General features: G+C 36.7%; 1 protein-coding gene across 1 annotated transcript; it reads left to right on the top strand.

Moving 5' to 3' along the window:
* The first annotated feature begins 13,520 nt into the window (after positions 1-13,520).
* LOC107059892 (protein NYNRIN-like) lies at positions 13,521-14,664 on the top strand. The gene is made up of 2 exons (XM_015306975.1): positions 13,521-13,675; positions 14,004-14,664. Exons 1-2 carry the CDS (start codon positions 13,521-13,523, stop codon positions 14,662-14,664), a joined length of 816 nt encoding a protein of 271 aa, XP_015162461.1.
* Positions 14,665-16,593: the final 1,929 nt, after the last annotated feature.

Consider the following 16,593-nt stretch of genomic DNA (forward strand, 5'->3'; position numbering starts at 1 on the left):
TTATCGATTTGCAGCATCGATAATTTTTTTTATTTCTCTTATAACTTCTTCAAAAAAAATCTCTTGCAACATATGATTTTTTTTTTATCATACTCTAAAGATTCATTTTGAACAAACTGAAAATTTTATAAGAAAGTAGATATATATATATAAAGAGAATCTTAGATCTGCCTATGTGGCGCCCTCACAGATCAACCTTACGAAAAATTAAATTTTTTTCATAAAAGTCACAACTTTTTAGAAAAGTCAGAATTTTTCATAAAAATCACAACTTTTCACAAAAATTATAACTTTTCAAAAAAGTCACAACTTTTCACAAAAGTCATAGCTCTCCATTTTTCATCCACACCTTTTAAAACCCAACACTTAATTCCAAGGCACCAAAAGAAGGGAAAGAAGTAAACAAAGAAAATTGATTTCAATTGTAATGCGACATTACTACTCTTGCGTTTCTCAATCCACAACTCATAATGCTGCTGAATGATTGAATTCATAACATATGGTTCTTTAGTAAACAAAACTTCTATTTTTACCACTATTATTTGTATATTTTTTTCCGCTATAGGGGAGTTAAATTCAAATATATTAAGCTTCTTATGAAGTGTGTTTCATTCCACAAAGTTTTCTTCCTCCTATTTCATGAAGTTTAATCTTTTACTGCAAGTCATAATGATTCATGTAACTATTGCAACTTCTTTTTGCTATTTTGGTGACTTTTTTTTAACTCTGTCAAAAATCCCAGCAATTGATCTTCTCTTTTGTCCTTTCTACAAACTTCATATATTTTTTTGGAAAAATTGCTCTTGTGTTGTGCTCTTTTTGATAGCACACAACAATAAATATGTTATAACTAATGTGGAACCAATGGTGAAGTTTGTTAAAAGAATCAAGCAGATTGCTCTCTTGCTTGCCACCATTAGTATATTATTATGATTGTTTTATTTTAGGTACAAACATTTTGTATGACATTTCACTCTTTCTAAAATATTAGTATAGAGACAATTAGTCCACTTCTTTTATAAAAATCCCTCCATTATCGATTTGACTACCCCAAATCCTCATCACGCCTTTGCTTCTTATCAAACACCACTTCCTCCTTAGAGTACCAACTCTCAAACCTTTCCTCTCACTCAAAACTACAATATAAATAATCCTCAGACTTTCCCCCCATCAAAATATCAACCCTCAAACATTTCCCAGTTATACCAAACCCCTCAAAATACCCAAAATCCTCCCATTTCTCCTCCCTTGCCTCCAAAACCTACCTTTCAAATCCCAATCCCTAATGAAACTTATGGTAATTGTTCCGAACTTTATCATTAACTCCGCAAGAGAAATAATGGAGGGCTAAGGAAGAATTGTCCAAGCAGAGTGTAAAGGAACATATAAGAAAAGTTATGAATGAGTTACATTATGCTCCAAAAGTTGTCGGATTGAGTTATGAAGATTTATGCATCCACCCAGACTTGGACCTTCCGAAAGGGTTCAAGGTTCCAAAGTTTGATACTATCAGTGGAACTAGTAACCCGCTGGCTCATCTTAGAGCCTACTGTAACCAACTTGTTAGTATTGGTAAAAATGAAGCCTTGTTGATGCAGCTCTTTAGCCGAACCTTAAGTGGGGAAGCATTAGAATGGTTTACTTCCCACAAAATGTAGCAATGGTCCAGTTGGAACGCACTTGCCAAGGATTTTATCAAACGATTTGCCTATAATGTAGAGATCGTTCCTCACTGATACTCTTTGGAGAAGATCAGACATAATTTAACTGAGAGCTACAATGAGTGTGCATATAGATGGAGGAAAGAGGCGGCTAGAGTCCAAACGCTTATGTTGGACAAAATATTATTGAAGTGTTTGTGCGTATTCAAGAACCAGAATACTATGAAAGGATAATGTTGCTCATTGGAGAAAAAATTGCAAATATAGTCAAGGTAGGTAAGACTATCGAAGATGGGTTAAGGATAGGGAAGATTGCCCGTGTTGCTGCATCGGTCAGATCTACTGGATTATTGAAGTAGAAGAGGGAAGAGGTGCCTTCTATTTACTATGTGTCTGAGGGAAAGAAACACTCCAGAAAATCTTCACCGTACAAAGGTCGTTCCCGAAATTTGCATAATTCATACCTGATTTGTTACGCCCAGACTGGTTATCAAACCCCTTCTCCAAATTACCAAAATACCCCTCCTAATTTCCAAACTCCATTTCCAATTTACCAAACCCCACCTCCACAATATCGAAATGCCTCCTTGGCTTACCAACTTCCATCCCCTAATTATGTAAATGTCCAATCAAATTACCAAGCTCCTCCTTCCGTCTACCAAATCCCACCTCTAAATTATGAAAATACCCAACCAAACTACCAAGCTCCATATCAAATTATCCAAACCATTTATACCTGAGGTTTCAAACAGCACCTCCCCGCCAAAATACTCCAAATTATCGGCAAATACCTCCTCTTCAGCAAAGCAGTTTTGATCCCCTCACCCATATTTTGAGAAGAAACATGCTTGAAATTTTACTCCTCTCATTGAAAGTCAGAAAACGTTGTTTGAGAAATTGATTGCGGTAGGTATTATTCATCCGGTTGAGCCCAAACCAATCGATACTAACTCTAGATTCTACCGAGCCGATCGAAGGAGTGCATATCATTCCAAAAGTGTTGGGCATGATACTAAGGACTGTATTACTTTAAAGAATAAGATTCAGGATTCGATCGGCCAGGAAATGGTCACTCTCCAGACTACCACACCAAAATCAACAGTAATACTTTGCCAAATCATGGGAGCATCACTATCAACATGATAGGGACGGAGACGAGTGATGCATAGCCATTACGATAGTTCCATTTGGTCTTCATGACCTTGAAAAAGTTATAGCCTCATTGTGCATAAAAGAGAAAAAAGAATTCATGATTATGACACCCGAGAAAGTTGTTGCTTTGGTGTTAAGAGAAATTCCTGCTCAAAAGAGGTCTGTGATCGAAATCGGTGCCACCCAGGGAATGAACAGATCCGGTAGGTGCTACACTCCGGAAGAATTATCCCAAGGATGGTACAAGACCAATTGAAAAGGTCAATCATCTAGGCTGAGGCAGAAGAGTTTTGACAGAAAATGCAGCCGAAAGACTATTCAATTGTGAAACATCTAGAGAAAAAACCGACTCAAATCGTTGTATGGGCCTTATTGATGAGCTCACAACTGCACATACAAGCCTTGATGAAGGCTTTAGAGGACACTTATGTGTTCGTGGGTACAAATAGTGATAATTTGGCGGCTATGATAAGCCAAATAACTCAGAGGCATCACATTTGCTTTTGTGACGAAGAGCTACCTTTTGAAGGCACAATGCACAACAAAGCTCTACATATCACTATTAAGTGTGGAGACAATATTATAAATCGTGTCTTCATCGATGACGGGTATGGTTTTAATATATTTCCACTTTCTACTCTTAAACAATTAAACTTTGATTTGGGAAAGGTTCACGAGAACCAAGTCAACGTAAGGGATTTTGACGGAGGACCAAGAGATACCTTGGGAGCGGTAAATTTGAGGATTCAAGTGGGCCCCACATAGTTTAGTGTTGAAATTTAGGTAATGGATATCGACACTAGTTACAACTTGCTATTGGAGAGACCGTGGATCCATATGGCCGGGATGTGCCTTCTACCCTCCATCAGTTGATGAAATTCATATGGAAGGACCAAGAATTGGTCATTCATAGTGAGGGAAGCTATTCCAATGGGTATACATCGATTGTTGATAAGGTCTCTACAGGTTGTGACTTCTACATGGTGGAGCTAGTGAATGCCACTGGTGATAATTTGGCTCTACAATTCCCTATGCCTTTTGTCTATAAAATGATAGTGACTGTCCCGCTCAGAAGTGGTTTTGAACCAGGTTTTAGATTGGGGAAGTACTTTCAGGGAATCATTGAGCCTATCCAAATTCCCATCAAAGTATCAAAGTTTGGTTTGGGACATGTCCCTACAGAAGATGATGAGGTAGAAGTGATGAGCAAGAATACTGGTTGGGCGTTGGCCAGGAGAATACCTCACTTGCACCAATCTTTTCTAGTGCATGAGTATGTCAATGATGGCGGTCTTAGGTAAGGAATCTGGGGTCTTTTCGAAGAAGTTGATGTAATCTTCGAGGATACGACCGAGACATTGGGCATTCATGATGTTGAACTAGAGGAATAAGTGCTAAATTTGACCTCCACACCACTTCTGATTCCCTACTCGTCTTGGTAGAAAGATATGTTTTTATGTTTGCTTTAAAAATCGGTGGTAGTCCGGAAGAGGCCGGAGACCCATCCTTTATGAAATTTTACTTGTTTAAGTTTTAAATTCCCCCGTGATGTTTTATAAAGGCTAAATGACCCTTGTTCATGGCCCAAGTTTGTGCTTATTTTCAATTTAAATGAAAAGTCTCTCTTATAAAAAAATTGTCTATTTACTTATCTAACTTTGTTTTTTTATGATTTCAATAATAGTAATTCAAAACCTGCTAATATCATATCAGGTCACAAGTTGAATGAACAAAATGAGGCAGATGATGGTGAATGCGAGGACTATGAAGAAGAGATTGTGATACTTGACCACGTTGTCGAGGAGTTTAGACAATTTGAGAACCAGCACAAGCCAAATCTGGCGAAAACTGAGACCGTGAATCCGGGAGATGAATAATGTGTCAAAGAAATAAGAAGCAATGTCAATCTGACTAAAGCTCAAAGAAGGGACCTAGTTCGTTTGGTTAGAGAATACATCGATGTATTTGCCTGGTTTTATAAGGATAGCAGGGCTAAGTACAAACATTATTTCTCATAAATTGCCAATCAATCTAGATTTCACCCCAGTAAACAGAACTTGGAAGTTCAAGCCTGATGAAGTCAGGATCAAAGAAGAGATTACCAAGAAAATTGAGTCCAAAGTAGTGGAAGTGACGTAATATCTGACTTGGCTAGAGAATATTGTTATGGTAGCTAAGATGGATGGAAAGAGCAGAATTTATGTTGATTATAGAGACCTTAACAAAGCTAGCCCAAAGGATAATTTTCCACTGCCTAATATTTACATTCTTATTAATGATTGTACAAAACATAATATGTAGTCATTTGTGGATTGTTATGCGGGTTATCACCAGATCTTGATAGATGAAGAGGATGCAGAAAGGACACTTTTCATCATACCTTGGGGCATGTATCATTACCGGGTTATGTCTTTTGGCCTCAAGAATGCCGGTGATACTAACATGAGGGCCATGATAACTATTTTTCATGAAATGATTCACAAAGAGATCGAGGTATATGTGGATGATGTCATCATAAATCCCGGCAAAAGTTCAGATCACTTGACTCACCTGAGGAAATTCTTTGATCGCCTGCGTCGGTACAACTTGAAACTAAATCCTGCTAAATGTGCTTTTGGAGTGCCATCTGGCAATCTATTATGATTTATAGTTAGTAGAAGGGGCATTGATCTTGATCCTTCCAAGATCAAAGCGATTCAAGAGTTACATCCTCCGAAGACTAAGAAAGAGGTGATGAGCTTCCTAGGAAGGTTGAACAACATTAGTCGGTTTCATAGATCAATCCATTGTGGTGTGTGAGCCCATCTTTAAGCTGTTGAAAAAGATGTGCTGACCAAGTGGATCGAAGAATGTCAAACTGCTTTCGATGCCATCAAAAATTACTTGTCAAAACCACCGGTGTTGGTTCCTCCACGGGAAGGGAGTCATTTGTTACTATATTTGTCTGTCTCAGACAATGCATTTAGATGTGTGCTTGGTCAACATGATGAAACTGGGAAGAATCAGCAAGCCATCTACTATTTGAGAAAAATGTTCACGCCATACGAGGCCCATTACACTCTTTTGGAGATGACATGTTGTGTTTTAATCTGGATTGCTCAGAATTTGAGACATTATTTGTCTTCATATACCACATACCTCATTTCCAGAATGGACCCATTGAAATATATTTTCAGAAACCGATGCCGACCGGGAAGTTGTCTAAATGAAAAATGCTTTTGAGTGAGTTTGATTATGTGTATGTAACTTAAAAGGCGATAAAAGCACAAGCCTTGGTTGATCACACTACAAGAAAAAGGTTTATTTAAGACCAACATGTAGGGACGAGTTTATAATCCCGTCCCAAAAAGTATATCTATTGAGACTAGATTATATTTCGGTCCTTAAAAATTATATGTTATTGAGAAGGTAAAAAAGTCTCGTCCCTAAGAAAACTAATGACTCGTCCCAATTGTAATTGAGAGACTTAGCGGGAGCGCCAAAACATTGCTAAAAAATTTACTAAAAACGCAAAAACTATTTTTTTTCTGTAAAAGTAGGCGCCACAAAGAAACACTTTTTTCTAAAGATAAAAAAAAAAGATCTTTTTTCTCTCAAAATTCATTGGTCACACCTTTGCCCTAAACGTATTCTCAAGCCCAGAAGTGCTCTCTTTCATCTCGATCAACTATGACCTAGGGTTATTCACCTCTGCCTCAAATCCTCTGAACATATTCTCAGCAGCTACATATTTGTTTCCTCCTCTCTACTGCGAATCTAAGGTATGATGTCTCTTCTTCCTGTTTACTGATCTTTTTCTCAACTAAACAGAAGTTTCTTTTTCTTCTTGATAAACAGCGACCTAGAGCTATTCAGCTCTACCTCAAATCCTCTGTACGTATTCTCAGCAGCAACATATTTGTTTCCTTCTCACAACTGCGAATTGAAGGTATGATGTCTCTTCTTCTTCTTCTTCCTTTTTACTGATCTTTCACTCAACTCAACAGAAGTGTCTCTTTTTCATCTTGATCAACAGCGACCTAAGGTTATTCAGCTCTGCCTCAAATCCTCTGTACGTATTCGCAGCAGCAACGTGTTTGTTTCCTTCTCTCAACTATGAATTTCAAGTATGTGTCTCTTCCTCTTCTTCCTGTTTACTGATCTATCACTCAACTTTGCCCTATTTTCTTGTTTTATTGAGTCCACATTATAATTGAAAGTTTGATTGTTTTTGAAGTGTAATCATGTTTGTAGTATATTGTGAGTCCAGATTCCTCTTTTCTTCTTTGTTTCATGATTCCCCTCTTCAATGGACACAAAAGTCCCTTGTATGAATGAATATGTGATTCTTGTTGGATTAGTTGTTGATTATACAACACAAAGATTCTTTATATTGGAGTCTTGATCGACTTGTAATAACAAAAGTGATTAGTTTCTATATACTACAAGGTAAGTAATTGCTTTCTTTCATTAATGTGCTACGGGTCGTGACAAATATTTTAACATCACTGATTCACTTGTATTTGAAGTCTTTAACCAGTGAATTAAATATAGCAACACTAAACTTTATTTTTGACGATTGACAAGTAAATAGTTATTTTGGTCATTAACCTGATTGTGTTAGCCACCGAATCATGCTTAAGTCTCAACATGTTTGATCTAATGAATCATCTAATTATCATATAGAGCATACAAAATTTTCAGAAAAAGAAACTATGTACTTCGTCTCTTATCCTAGTAGTTGCTCTTACACAAGCAATGTAGTCAGTCTCCTTCGCAATGCCCTCCCATATTCTACTTCTTCCTTCTCTTCTTCTCTCCTTCATGGTTTCCATTCTTTAATGGACAAAATAGACCAATGTATATATGGGTATATGAGTCTTGATGGATAATTAGTTGTTGACTGTACAACATGAAGATTCTTTACATTGGAGTCTTGATCGGGTTAAGTAATTGTCATCTTTTATTAATGTGCTACAGGTTGTTAATCTACACATCTGTTAACATCACTATTTACTTGACTTTGGAGTCTTTGAACAATTAACTAAAGATAGTGATCAATAAACAAGTCAATTTGAATGGTCATTTATGTCATCTCGGGTCAACAAGCAACTACTAGCTTTAAAAAAAATCACGTCAACTAATCAGATTGTTGAAGAAAATAATTATAAAAGATTGACGAGAAAGAAAGCATGAGTGAAAAACTAAGATGTCTCAAAGAAAACCTTCAAAATTCTGAGAAAGAAATCTAAATATATGGCGTTCTTCTCGAAGTTTGTTAACTTTGCTCATTTTCATTATTCATGGTTGGCTGGAAAAAAACTTTAACACTTGCGTCATACATTACCTATTTGACTCCAACACTAATGATCGTGAAAAGATGATGGACGTTAGGATAAACTAGTGTAATGTAGTTATTGACTTTCTTTAATAAATGATGAACACATTAGATGGAGTGAAATTCAAATAAGTGATAGCATACGTGAACTAAAGATCAAAGCTACTCGAGTAAATAAGTGTATGACAACTTCTAAACAATCTAGAAAAGAAACATATGTGATCATTTAAACAAGCAGATTATATACTCAAAAGAGAAAGGTCCAAAAAAAAAATGAAACAATTTTACCTATCCAGCAGCTGGTATGTTGCTTCTTCCCCTCTCTAACAAAAAGGGCTTCAACACCAGTAGAGTGTAACACAGGGCAAGTATTGAATACAGTTTGAACTCGAAAGTATTATTTTCTACTTTCTTGAGTTGTCGGAGTCCCTTTTTCTTTGTTGCTTCAAGTTACAAGCTTTCTTCTGTTGATCATGAAATTTATGTTAGCAGTATACTTTTTTTAGTTAACAATATCTTGTACATACTTGTCATGTGCACTGTTAAGTTAAGTAGGATATTAAAATTTGAAACATTAAATTCTTTCCATCATATTATCAAAATTATATTTACATCAATTATTGTCATCTGATAGTATATTGCATATTGCAATCCTTAACTGAAAAAGTAGCCAAGGTCCACTAGAAATTGTGATCTTAGAGTTCAACTTAGTTGTCTGCATATTATTATTTTTATTTCTTCTTTTTTTAAAATCTAATTTTTATGTTTTCTCTAAGGTTATGGCACCTAGTAAGCAATGGATGCAACTTGTTGACAATTGACTTGATGAAATCTATTTAGCCGGTGTGCAAAAGTTTTTAGATTATAGTTGAGACACACTTGCTAGTGTATGGTATAATTCGAAACTATACTTTTTGGTATCACCATGGAGAGCGTTTGGGTGAGCCATTGACTGAATCTGAAGAAGATGGTGATGCAGTAGAAGAATGTGAGAGTGAGGATGAAGTAGAAGAATTGTTGAGAGATCTATATCTTAATCTTGATTAAGGAAGTACATAGACAATTTGTGATGATTTACTCGAGGAGGTACCAAATGTTGAAGCAAAAATTTGAGGGTGTTGACATGAATGATCATCGTGATCATATATTGGGATGGATGAATGAGTTATGGAACAAATGGAGAGGACACTTGCATGCCAATTATGTGAAGGATAAGCCTATCCAACAATCTCTTAGGATTATTCCAAGGGGAGTAGGCGAAAAAAGAATGGGAATGGTTAGTAAAGGAACATTTTGCTTCTGAAAGTTTTCAGGTATGCCCACTGATTTAATAGTATATTTTCTAGTCTTTTACGGCTTGATTTCCCTCGTTAGCACCAAATATGCTCAGTTGTTTGATCCATGTTATTGAAATAGTTATTGTGCTTTGAATTGTTGCATCATCCGCTTGGTATAGACTGCTCCATGAGTCCTTCAATCTTGCTTTGCTGAACTGTTTTTTTTTTGAACTATCAATGTTATTGTACATTATCAGAAGGGCCTGAATTTTGGTTTGGAGCTTACCCCTGGACTAGCTTCTTTTACATTCTCCTTAAAAGGCTGGATGAGAGCTTCATTAGGATGTCGAGTTATCCCTGTAGCTTTCCACTCCACCTTTGTTTTCCTAGGCTTTCTATTCTTTCTGCGTTTCTTTTTCACCACCTGAAATTGAGGCATAGCCTCCTCCTCATCTATTGGTTTCTTCTTAGACCAGCACCCTTCGCCAGTGTGCTAAAACTTCATACAATCGTTGTAGAATTTTGGATACCAGTTATACCAGTCATATTCTCCTGACCAATATCCCACTGGCAGACCTGGGAAGGTAAATCTATAACCCAATTTTGAAGTATTAACGGTTTGTTAAAAACATGTATGGTCCTGCTTGCATAACTGCATCCTTATCTTTAATAGATTCAAATCGAAAAATACAGTAACCCTGCATCAGAGAACTGAAGTTGTCGAACAACTTCTTAATAGTTTAAGGAGAGAATTTGTGAGAAAGATTTATTCCTCAACCCCCCATGAACTGCTTCTTAATGATATGAAAAAAAAGATAGTAATGTTAGAAATAGTTCTGCACAATGAGGGTCTAGGTCCTTCAAATTTGTTATTAAACTTGGATTTCCAATTCAGTAGTAATGATAGCATTGCTACAGCAGTAGCATTGAAAGATAACTAAATTCCCATTATGATGGATTTCCAGGGGACTTGACAGAGAACTCATACTCTTGTATATAGACTACTCGTGTATATGTTCCATTAATTTCTCTTGGAAAATCTTCTAGTTACTTTCTTTTCAAACAAAATAAAAGCTACAAAATGTATTTAGGCAAGAAGCAGCAGGAATGCAGTAAATCGAGCTAAGTTGAAGATGCTTCATCATATTGGTAGTATGCCTATTCGAGAAATTATTTATCATAAGGTACTAGCATAAAACTATTTCATAAATGGAATATTTATAAGGTTTCTGTTATTTGACATGTTTGACTTTGATGTAAAGGGTGGGAAAGATGGCAAACCACCAGATTTGGCGACTATTTTCTTTGAGACGCGTAAGAAAGATAACAAGCTTGTTGAACATGAAGCAATTGAAAAACATGTGCGTTTGATAAATTGAATATGTTTATTACTTGAAATTGTTATGTGTTTTGATAGAAATTGCTCTTTTATATAATTTTTAGGCTAAACTCAAAGAAATGGTTCAAGCCGATCCATCTCTACCTAGCATAGAGATTGTTGAAAAATGTTGTGGACCCCAAACTCGTAGCCATGTATTTGGATTTGGGGATGGAGTAAAGGCAAAAGACTTGAAAGGTGGAACTTCTTCGAAGGTTGAATTATTGTCTGCGCTACGTTCAACTCGAGAGGATAACAAATGCTTGAATGAAGAAAATAAATCCTTGAATGAGGAAAACAAATCCTTGAACGAGGAAAACAAATCCTTGAACGATCGCTTGTCTACCTTAGAAGATGAGATGAAAGAAATAATGAAAATGAAGGAACTATTTGCTGCTCAACAATCACATGTCCAACCTGCGACATCTCCCGTTTCAACTGAATGATCTCTACTTTTTTCTACTGATCAAGTAAGCACCAAGATACCTGACTTTTTAGTTTATTTTGTTGATTTGCATATAGTCATTTTCTACTAAGACTAAATCTAGAAAAAAAATGATGGTAACTACTAGTTTTCTTGTTCTCATTATCTAAGATCTTAAATAGAGCTAGCTAATACTCAATCAAACAGAAGTATAGATACTGCCCTTAGAAAGTAGAAACTGATGTCATGTCAGCTGGTTGTTATAGGTTTTTCAGAATGTATGTATAGTTAAGTAGCTAGATGTTTGGACTGAAGAGTCGATGTTGGATAGGGCCAGAGATAAACTGTTCGAGAGCAAATATACAGTGGATGGTTTTTTGGAAAATCTACAGCTTCATATAATATAGTTCAATTTAGCTTTTCGCATTCACACTTAGTGGCCTTTCTTTTCTTATATTTTATAGTACTTTTAATTTTCTTGTGCACATGATTCTTTTTTGCACAGCAATATTTGTAACTAAAATAAAATCATGAACAAAGAAGCACTATAAATAGACAGTTGCTTCAAAGCAGAGAAATTCATCCAATGCATTATCAGTTCTTGTATTTTTTCAGTCATGAGATTCTTCAAAGTCCTTGTTTTCATTTTTTGTTCTTTCCCATGGCCGACTATTCAGAGTGATCTCGAGATTTATATAGTCCATGTTGAATTCCCTGAAAGCATGATTTCTACTCAATCATCGTTAACGGATTTAGACAGCTATTACCTTTCTTTTTTGCCAAAAACTACAACAATTAGCTCAAGTTGAAATGAAAAGGCTTCTAGCATGATACATTCCTATCATAATGTGATGAAAGGCAATGCAGCCATTAACTGCAGAGCAAGTGAAGGAAATGGAGAAGGATCACGACTTTGTCTCTGCTCAGAAACAGAGGATTTTGTCCTTGCACACTTAGAAGCTCATAATGCGTACTTCATTAAAATTTTCTGCACAGTGTCTTTCTCTATTTGTTAATTTCTGCACTACTGCACTTTTGGACAGCCACTTTATAGGTTAAATTTTCTGCACACAAATAGTATTTGAATTCTTGGTAAATGCATCTCAATGATTTTCTAATTGAATTCTCTTATGTTCTGCAACTTTTGTGGATATTTCTAGATAACACTTGGTGAAGTTTTAACTACTTTTGGGGTAAGCGATCTACCGAATTCTAGTATAAAATTGATATGTATACAAATAGTTATTTATCGTTTTTTAAAATTTTGAACTTGCAGATTTTGAAGGTTGAAGTTTCAAGTCAAGATACAAGCTTAGAAGAAATGGACAAGCTCGTTATTAATTTTCTACGAATGTTATGCAAAACTCGATAGTGCATAGTCTAACTCGGATGTTGGCTAAGTTTTTTGAAGAACATATTGAAACTAACATCATTGGATGTTGACCAATTTATTATGATTAATCGAACTCTTTATATCTATCTTCTTGTTTCTGTCTCTCTATATCTTCTTTTTTAATTGAAAGTTTTAATAGTAATTTTGTATTTGTTGAAGAATTATTTTTATTGTGATATCAACTGATCTAGGACCATTGATGGCCAATCTAGGACCAGAAATATCTCGTCTCTAAAGAATAATCTAGGACGAGAAATGATTTTGGTCCCTATAACAAATCAAGGACCAGATCATTCTTGTCTCTAAGCATACTCAAGGACCAAGTCATCCTCATCCCAAAAGCTAATCAAGGACCAAAATGTTCTCGTCTCTAACGATTACTAGGACCAGGTGTTCATAGACGCTAAAAAGATTTAACGACCAGAAAATAGACTTTACCTAGATATATATTGTCTAGTTGAGACTAGATATGTAGTCTCTAAAAGGATTTAACGACTATATTTTTTCCCGTCTCGAATACCATTTAAGGACCAGTATTTTGTTCCCATCGCGAAAGGTCTGTAGCGACGAAGGCGGTTATGACGGGTGGCGACCAACATTTTCTGGTCTGAAATTTGCTTTTGGGACCAGATTTAGATTTTCAGGGACCAGATTTCCCTTCCTTAGAGGCTGTTTTTCTTGTAGTGTCATCTCGCGAAGAATCCATTTGATGAAGAGTATGAACCACTCAAAACTTATTTCTGTGATGAAGAAGTGGCGTTTGTGGAAGAAGACATTTCTAAAGCATACCCTGGTTAGAGAGTATTCTTTGATGGAGCGGTAAATCGCCAAGGGAAAGGTATTGGAGCGGTTTTAGTGTTAGAATCCGGTAAACACTATCCTATGGCAGCTAAACTCTGATTCGATTGCACAAACAACATGGCTGAACACGAAGCTTGCATCCTTGGTCTGAAGATGGCTATCGATATGAACGTTCATGAGTTGCTGGTAATTGAAGATTCAAATTTGCTAATTCACCAAGTTCAAGGAGAGTGGCCCGTAAAGAAGAACCCAAAGATCACACCATATGTGCAGTATATACAGAACTTGTGCAAAAGATTCCATAGATTGAATTTAAGCACACTCCCAGGATACATACTGAGTTGGTTGATGCTCTTTCCACTATTGCCTCAATGATTAAACATCAGATACAAGTTATATTGATTCCTTGGATAAAGAGGTAAAAGAATAGCATGTTCATTGTTCACATGTTGAAGCGGAACCAAATAGGTTGCCTTGGTATTTTGTCATAAATAAGTATTTGGAGATCGGGACTTATCTTGATAATGCAACGCTCAACTAAAAGAAATCAATATGTTGTATGGATAACAATTTCTTTCCAAGTGGGGAAATCCTTTATAGGAGGACTCCAGATTTAGGCCTTCTCAAATGTGTTGATGCTATTGAGGCTGCGAAGCTTCTTGAACAAATACACGCTAGAGTTTGTGGTACTCATATGGATGGGCTCACCTTGGCGAAGAAAATCCTCCATGCCGGTTATTTTTGGATTACTATGGAGCATGATTGTTGCAAGTTTGTGCAAAAATGTCAAATACATGGGGATTTGATTCGAGTACCGCCTCACGAACTCTATGCTATGAGTTCGCCTTGGCATTTCGTAGCTTGGGGCATGGATGTCATTGGTCCAACAGAGCCAGTCGCCTCTAACAGACACAGATTTACTTTGGTTTCCATTGATTACTTTACCAAGTGGATGGAAGCAGCCTCACATAAATCGGTGACCAAGACAGTTGTAGCTGATTTCATTCGTAACAATTTGATATGTAGGTTTGGAATACCGGGATCCATCGTTACCGACAATGGAGCGAATCTCAACAGTCATTTGATGAAAGAGATATGTGAGAAATTCAAGATTACTCACTGGAACTCAGCCGCTTACCGTCCCCAAATGAATGGAGTGGTAGAAGCCGCCAACCAGAACATCAAGAAGATCCTGAGGAAGATGATTGACAATCACAAAGGTTTGCATGGGTTTGTTGCCATATGCTTTGTTAGGCTATAGAACGACTATCAGAATGTCAACTGGAGCAATTTCATACCTATCAAGGTCGAAATACCTTTATTGAGAATCATCCAGGAAGCCGAATTTAGTAACGCTAATTGGATTGGCTAGCGGATTGATTATTTGGCATTGATTGATGCAAAGAGAACGATTTTTGTTTGTCATGATCAACTGTATCAACAAAGAATGATTCTTACTTTCAACAAAAGGGCATGAGCCAGAATGTTTGAAATTGGTCAGTTGGTTCTCAAACGCATTTTCCCTCATCACGATGAGTACAAAGGGAAATTTGCACCAAACTAGCGAGGACCCTACATGGTTCGCAAAGTGTTATTTGGAGGTGCCCTGATCTTTTCAGAGATGGATGGCACCGAATGGCCAAGACCAATCAACTCAGATGTTGTCACAAGATACTATGTTTGAAGACTCAGTATGTATTCTGTAACACTCCGTATATCTAACGACCTAAGCTAGAGCCTAGCGTGTAGTCTAGTAGCCTAATGAAGTTTAATCCTAAGTTTAAAGACCTAAAATATTTCCTAACTTAATACTAGGGTTCTAGTGCCTAAACGTCAAGGCACGACTCCCCAAGGACCCCCCAAGGGTCCATGAGGAAGCCCCAAGGGAAGGTCCAAAAAGATGTCCAAAACAGCCTCATCCACGACAGACAACCTACGAGGCATAGTTTGACTCACGCCCCGTAGGTGGGGGTCGTGATTCAACACTTGGTTTCTACCAAGGACCCCCACAATGCCCAAGCCACAGTACCATTCCACGAGCGTTCAGTACGGTTCGTGGAACGACTCACGCCCCGTGGAAGGGTCTCGTGAGTTGAGACTTAGTCTCCTCACCAAGACCCTCATCCTCCCCTCTCTGACCCAAACAACGAGTGACCAGTACAATCCATGGTTCAAACCACGCCCCGTGGACGGGGACTCGTGGATGGGGGCTTGGGTGGACTGCCTTAAGTCGGCCATGTGGGGATAGTTTAGTAACTTACTAATTAATTTGTTTAAGGGTTGGGACTGTTATAATTAGTAATTTTAAGTATATTAAAGTATTTTTAAGTATTAAAACAAGTCTTTTAACCACTCACAACTCACAACACAAAATCAAACCCACTTCCCTCTCAAAACATTCTCTCTCTAAATTCCATTGAAGAACATAGAAGAAGCTCAATATTAGGGTTCAAGCTCCAAGATTTTCACCACAATTTCGTGGGAAAACATCAATTAAAGTATTCAGACTTTGATTCATGGAACACTTTTCTCCATGAAGCCCTTCAACTCTTGATTTCGAAATTGGTATATTGTTCAAAAACTATGGTTTCTATTCCAACCATGGGTTCTTCCTAAAAATAATTTTATTATGTTAATTGAATTATATTATGGATGATTTGATGTTTAATGGTGATATTCATTGTAAAATTCCCCTTGAACCCATGAACACCCCCATGACCCCAATTTCAAGTATTGTGATGGGTGTATTGATGCAAGATGATCACTATGAATTGTTTCTATGTGAATTTAGTTATTAAATCTTGTTTTGTTCATGCCTATGGTAGTATCTTTAGGTGTAATTGTGAGACATGATTCATGACCTTGAAAGGGGTAAATTGCTAGGGTTTGTACATATTTATGGAAGTTGTGTATAACCTATTGATTCACTTAGAAAGTACATCTCATATGACTAATATGTAAAGTATGGTATTGTTGAAAGTTTGTTCTTCCCTTACCCTTATACTTGATGATGCATGAATAGTCTAGGATGAGGATGATGTATTGTGTTGATTGAAAGTCTATTTCTCATGAAAATACTATGAATGTACTGTGAAAGTCCTACTCACACACTAATGTTGATTCTAAGGTTGAAAGTACATTCTCACCTTTAATGAATCTATGAGCTACTTTGATGGATTGTATTGAATGA

The sequence above is a fragment of the Solanum tuberosum genome, unplaced genomic scaffold (genome assembly GCF_000226075.1).
Source record: "Solanum tuberosum cultivar DM 1-3 516 R44 unplaced genomic scaffold, SolTub_3.0 scf00046, whole genome shotgun sequence".
Classification (NCBI taxonomy): Eukaryota; Viridiplantae; Streptophyta; class Magnoliopsida; order Solanales; family Solanaceae; genus Solanum; species Solanum tuberosum.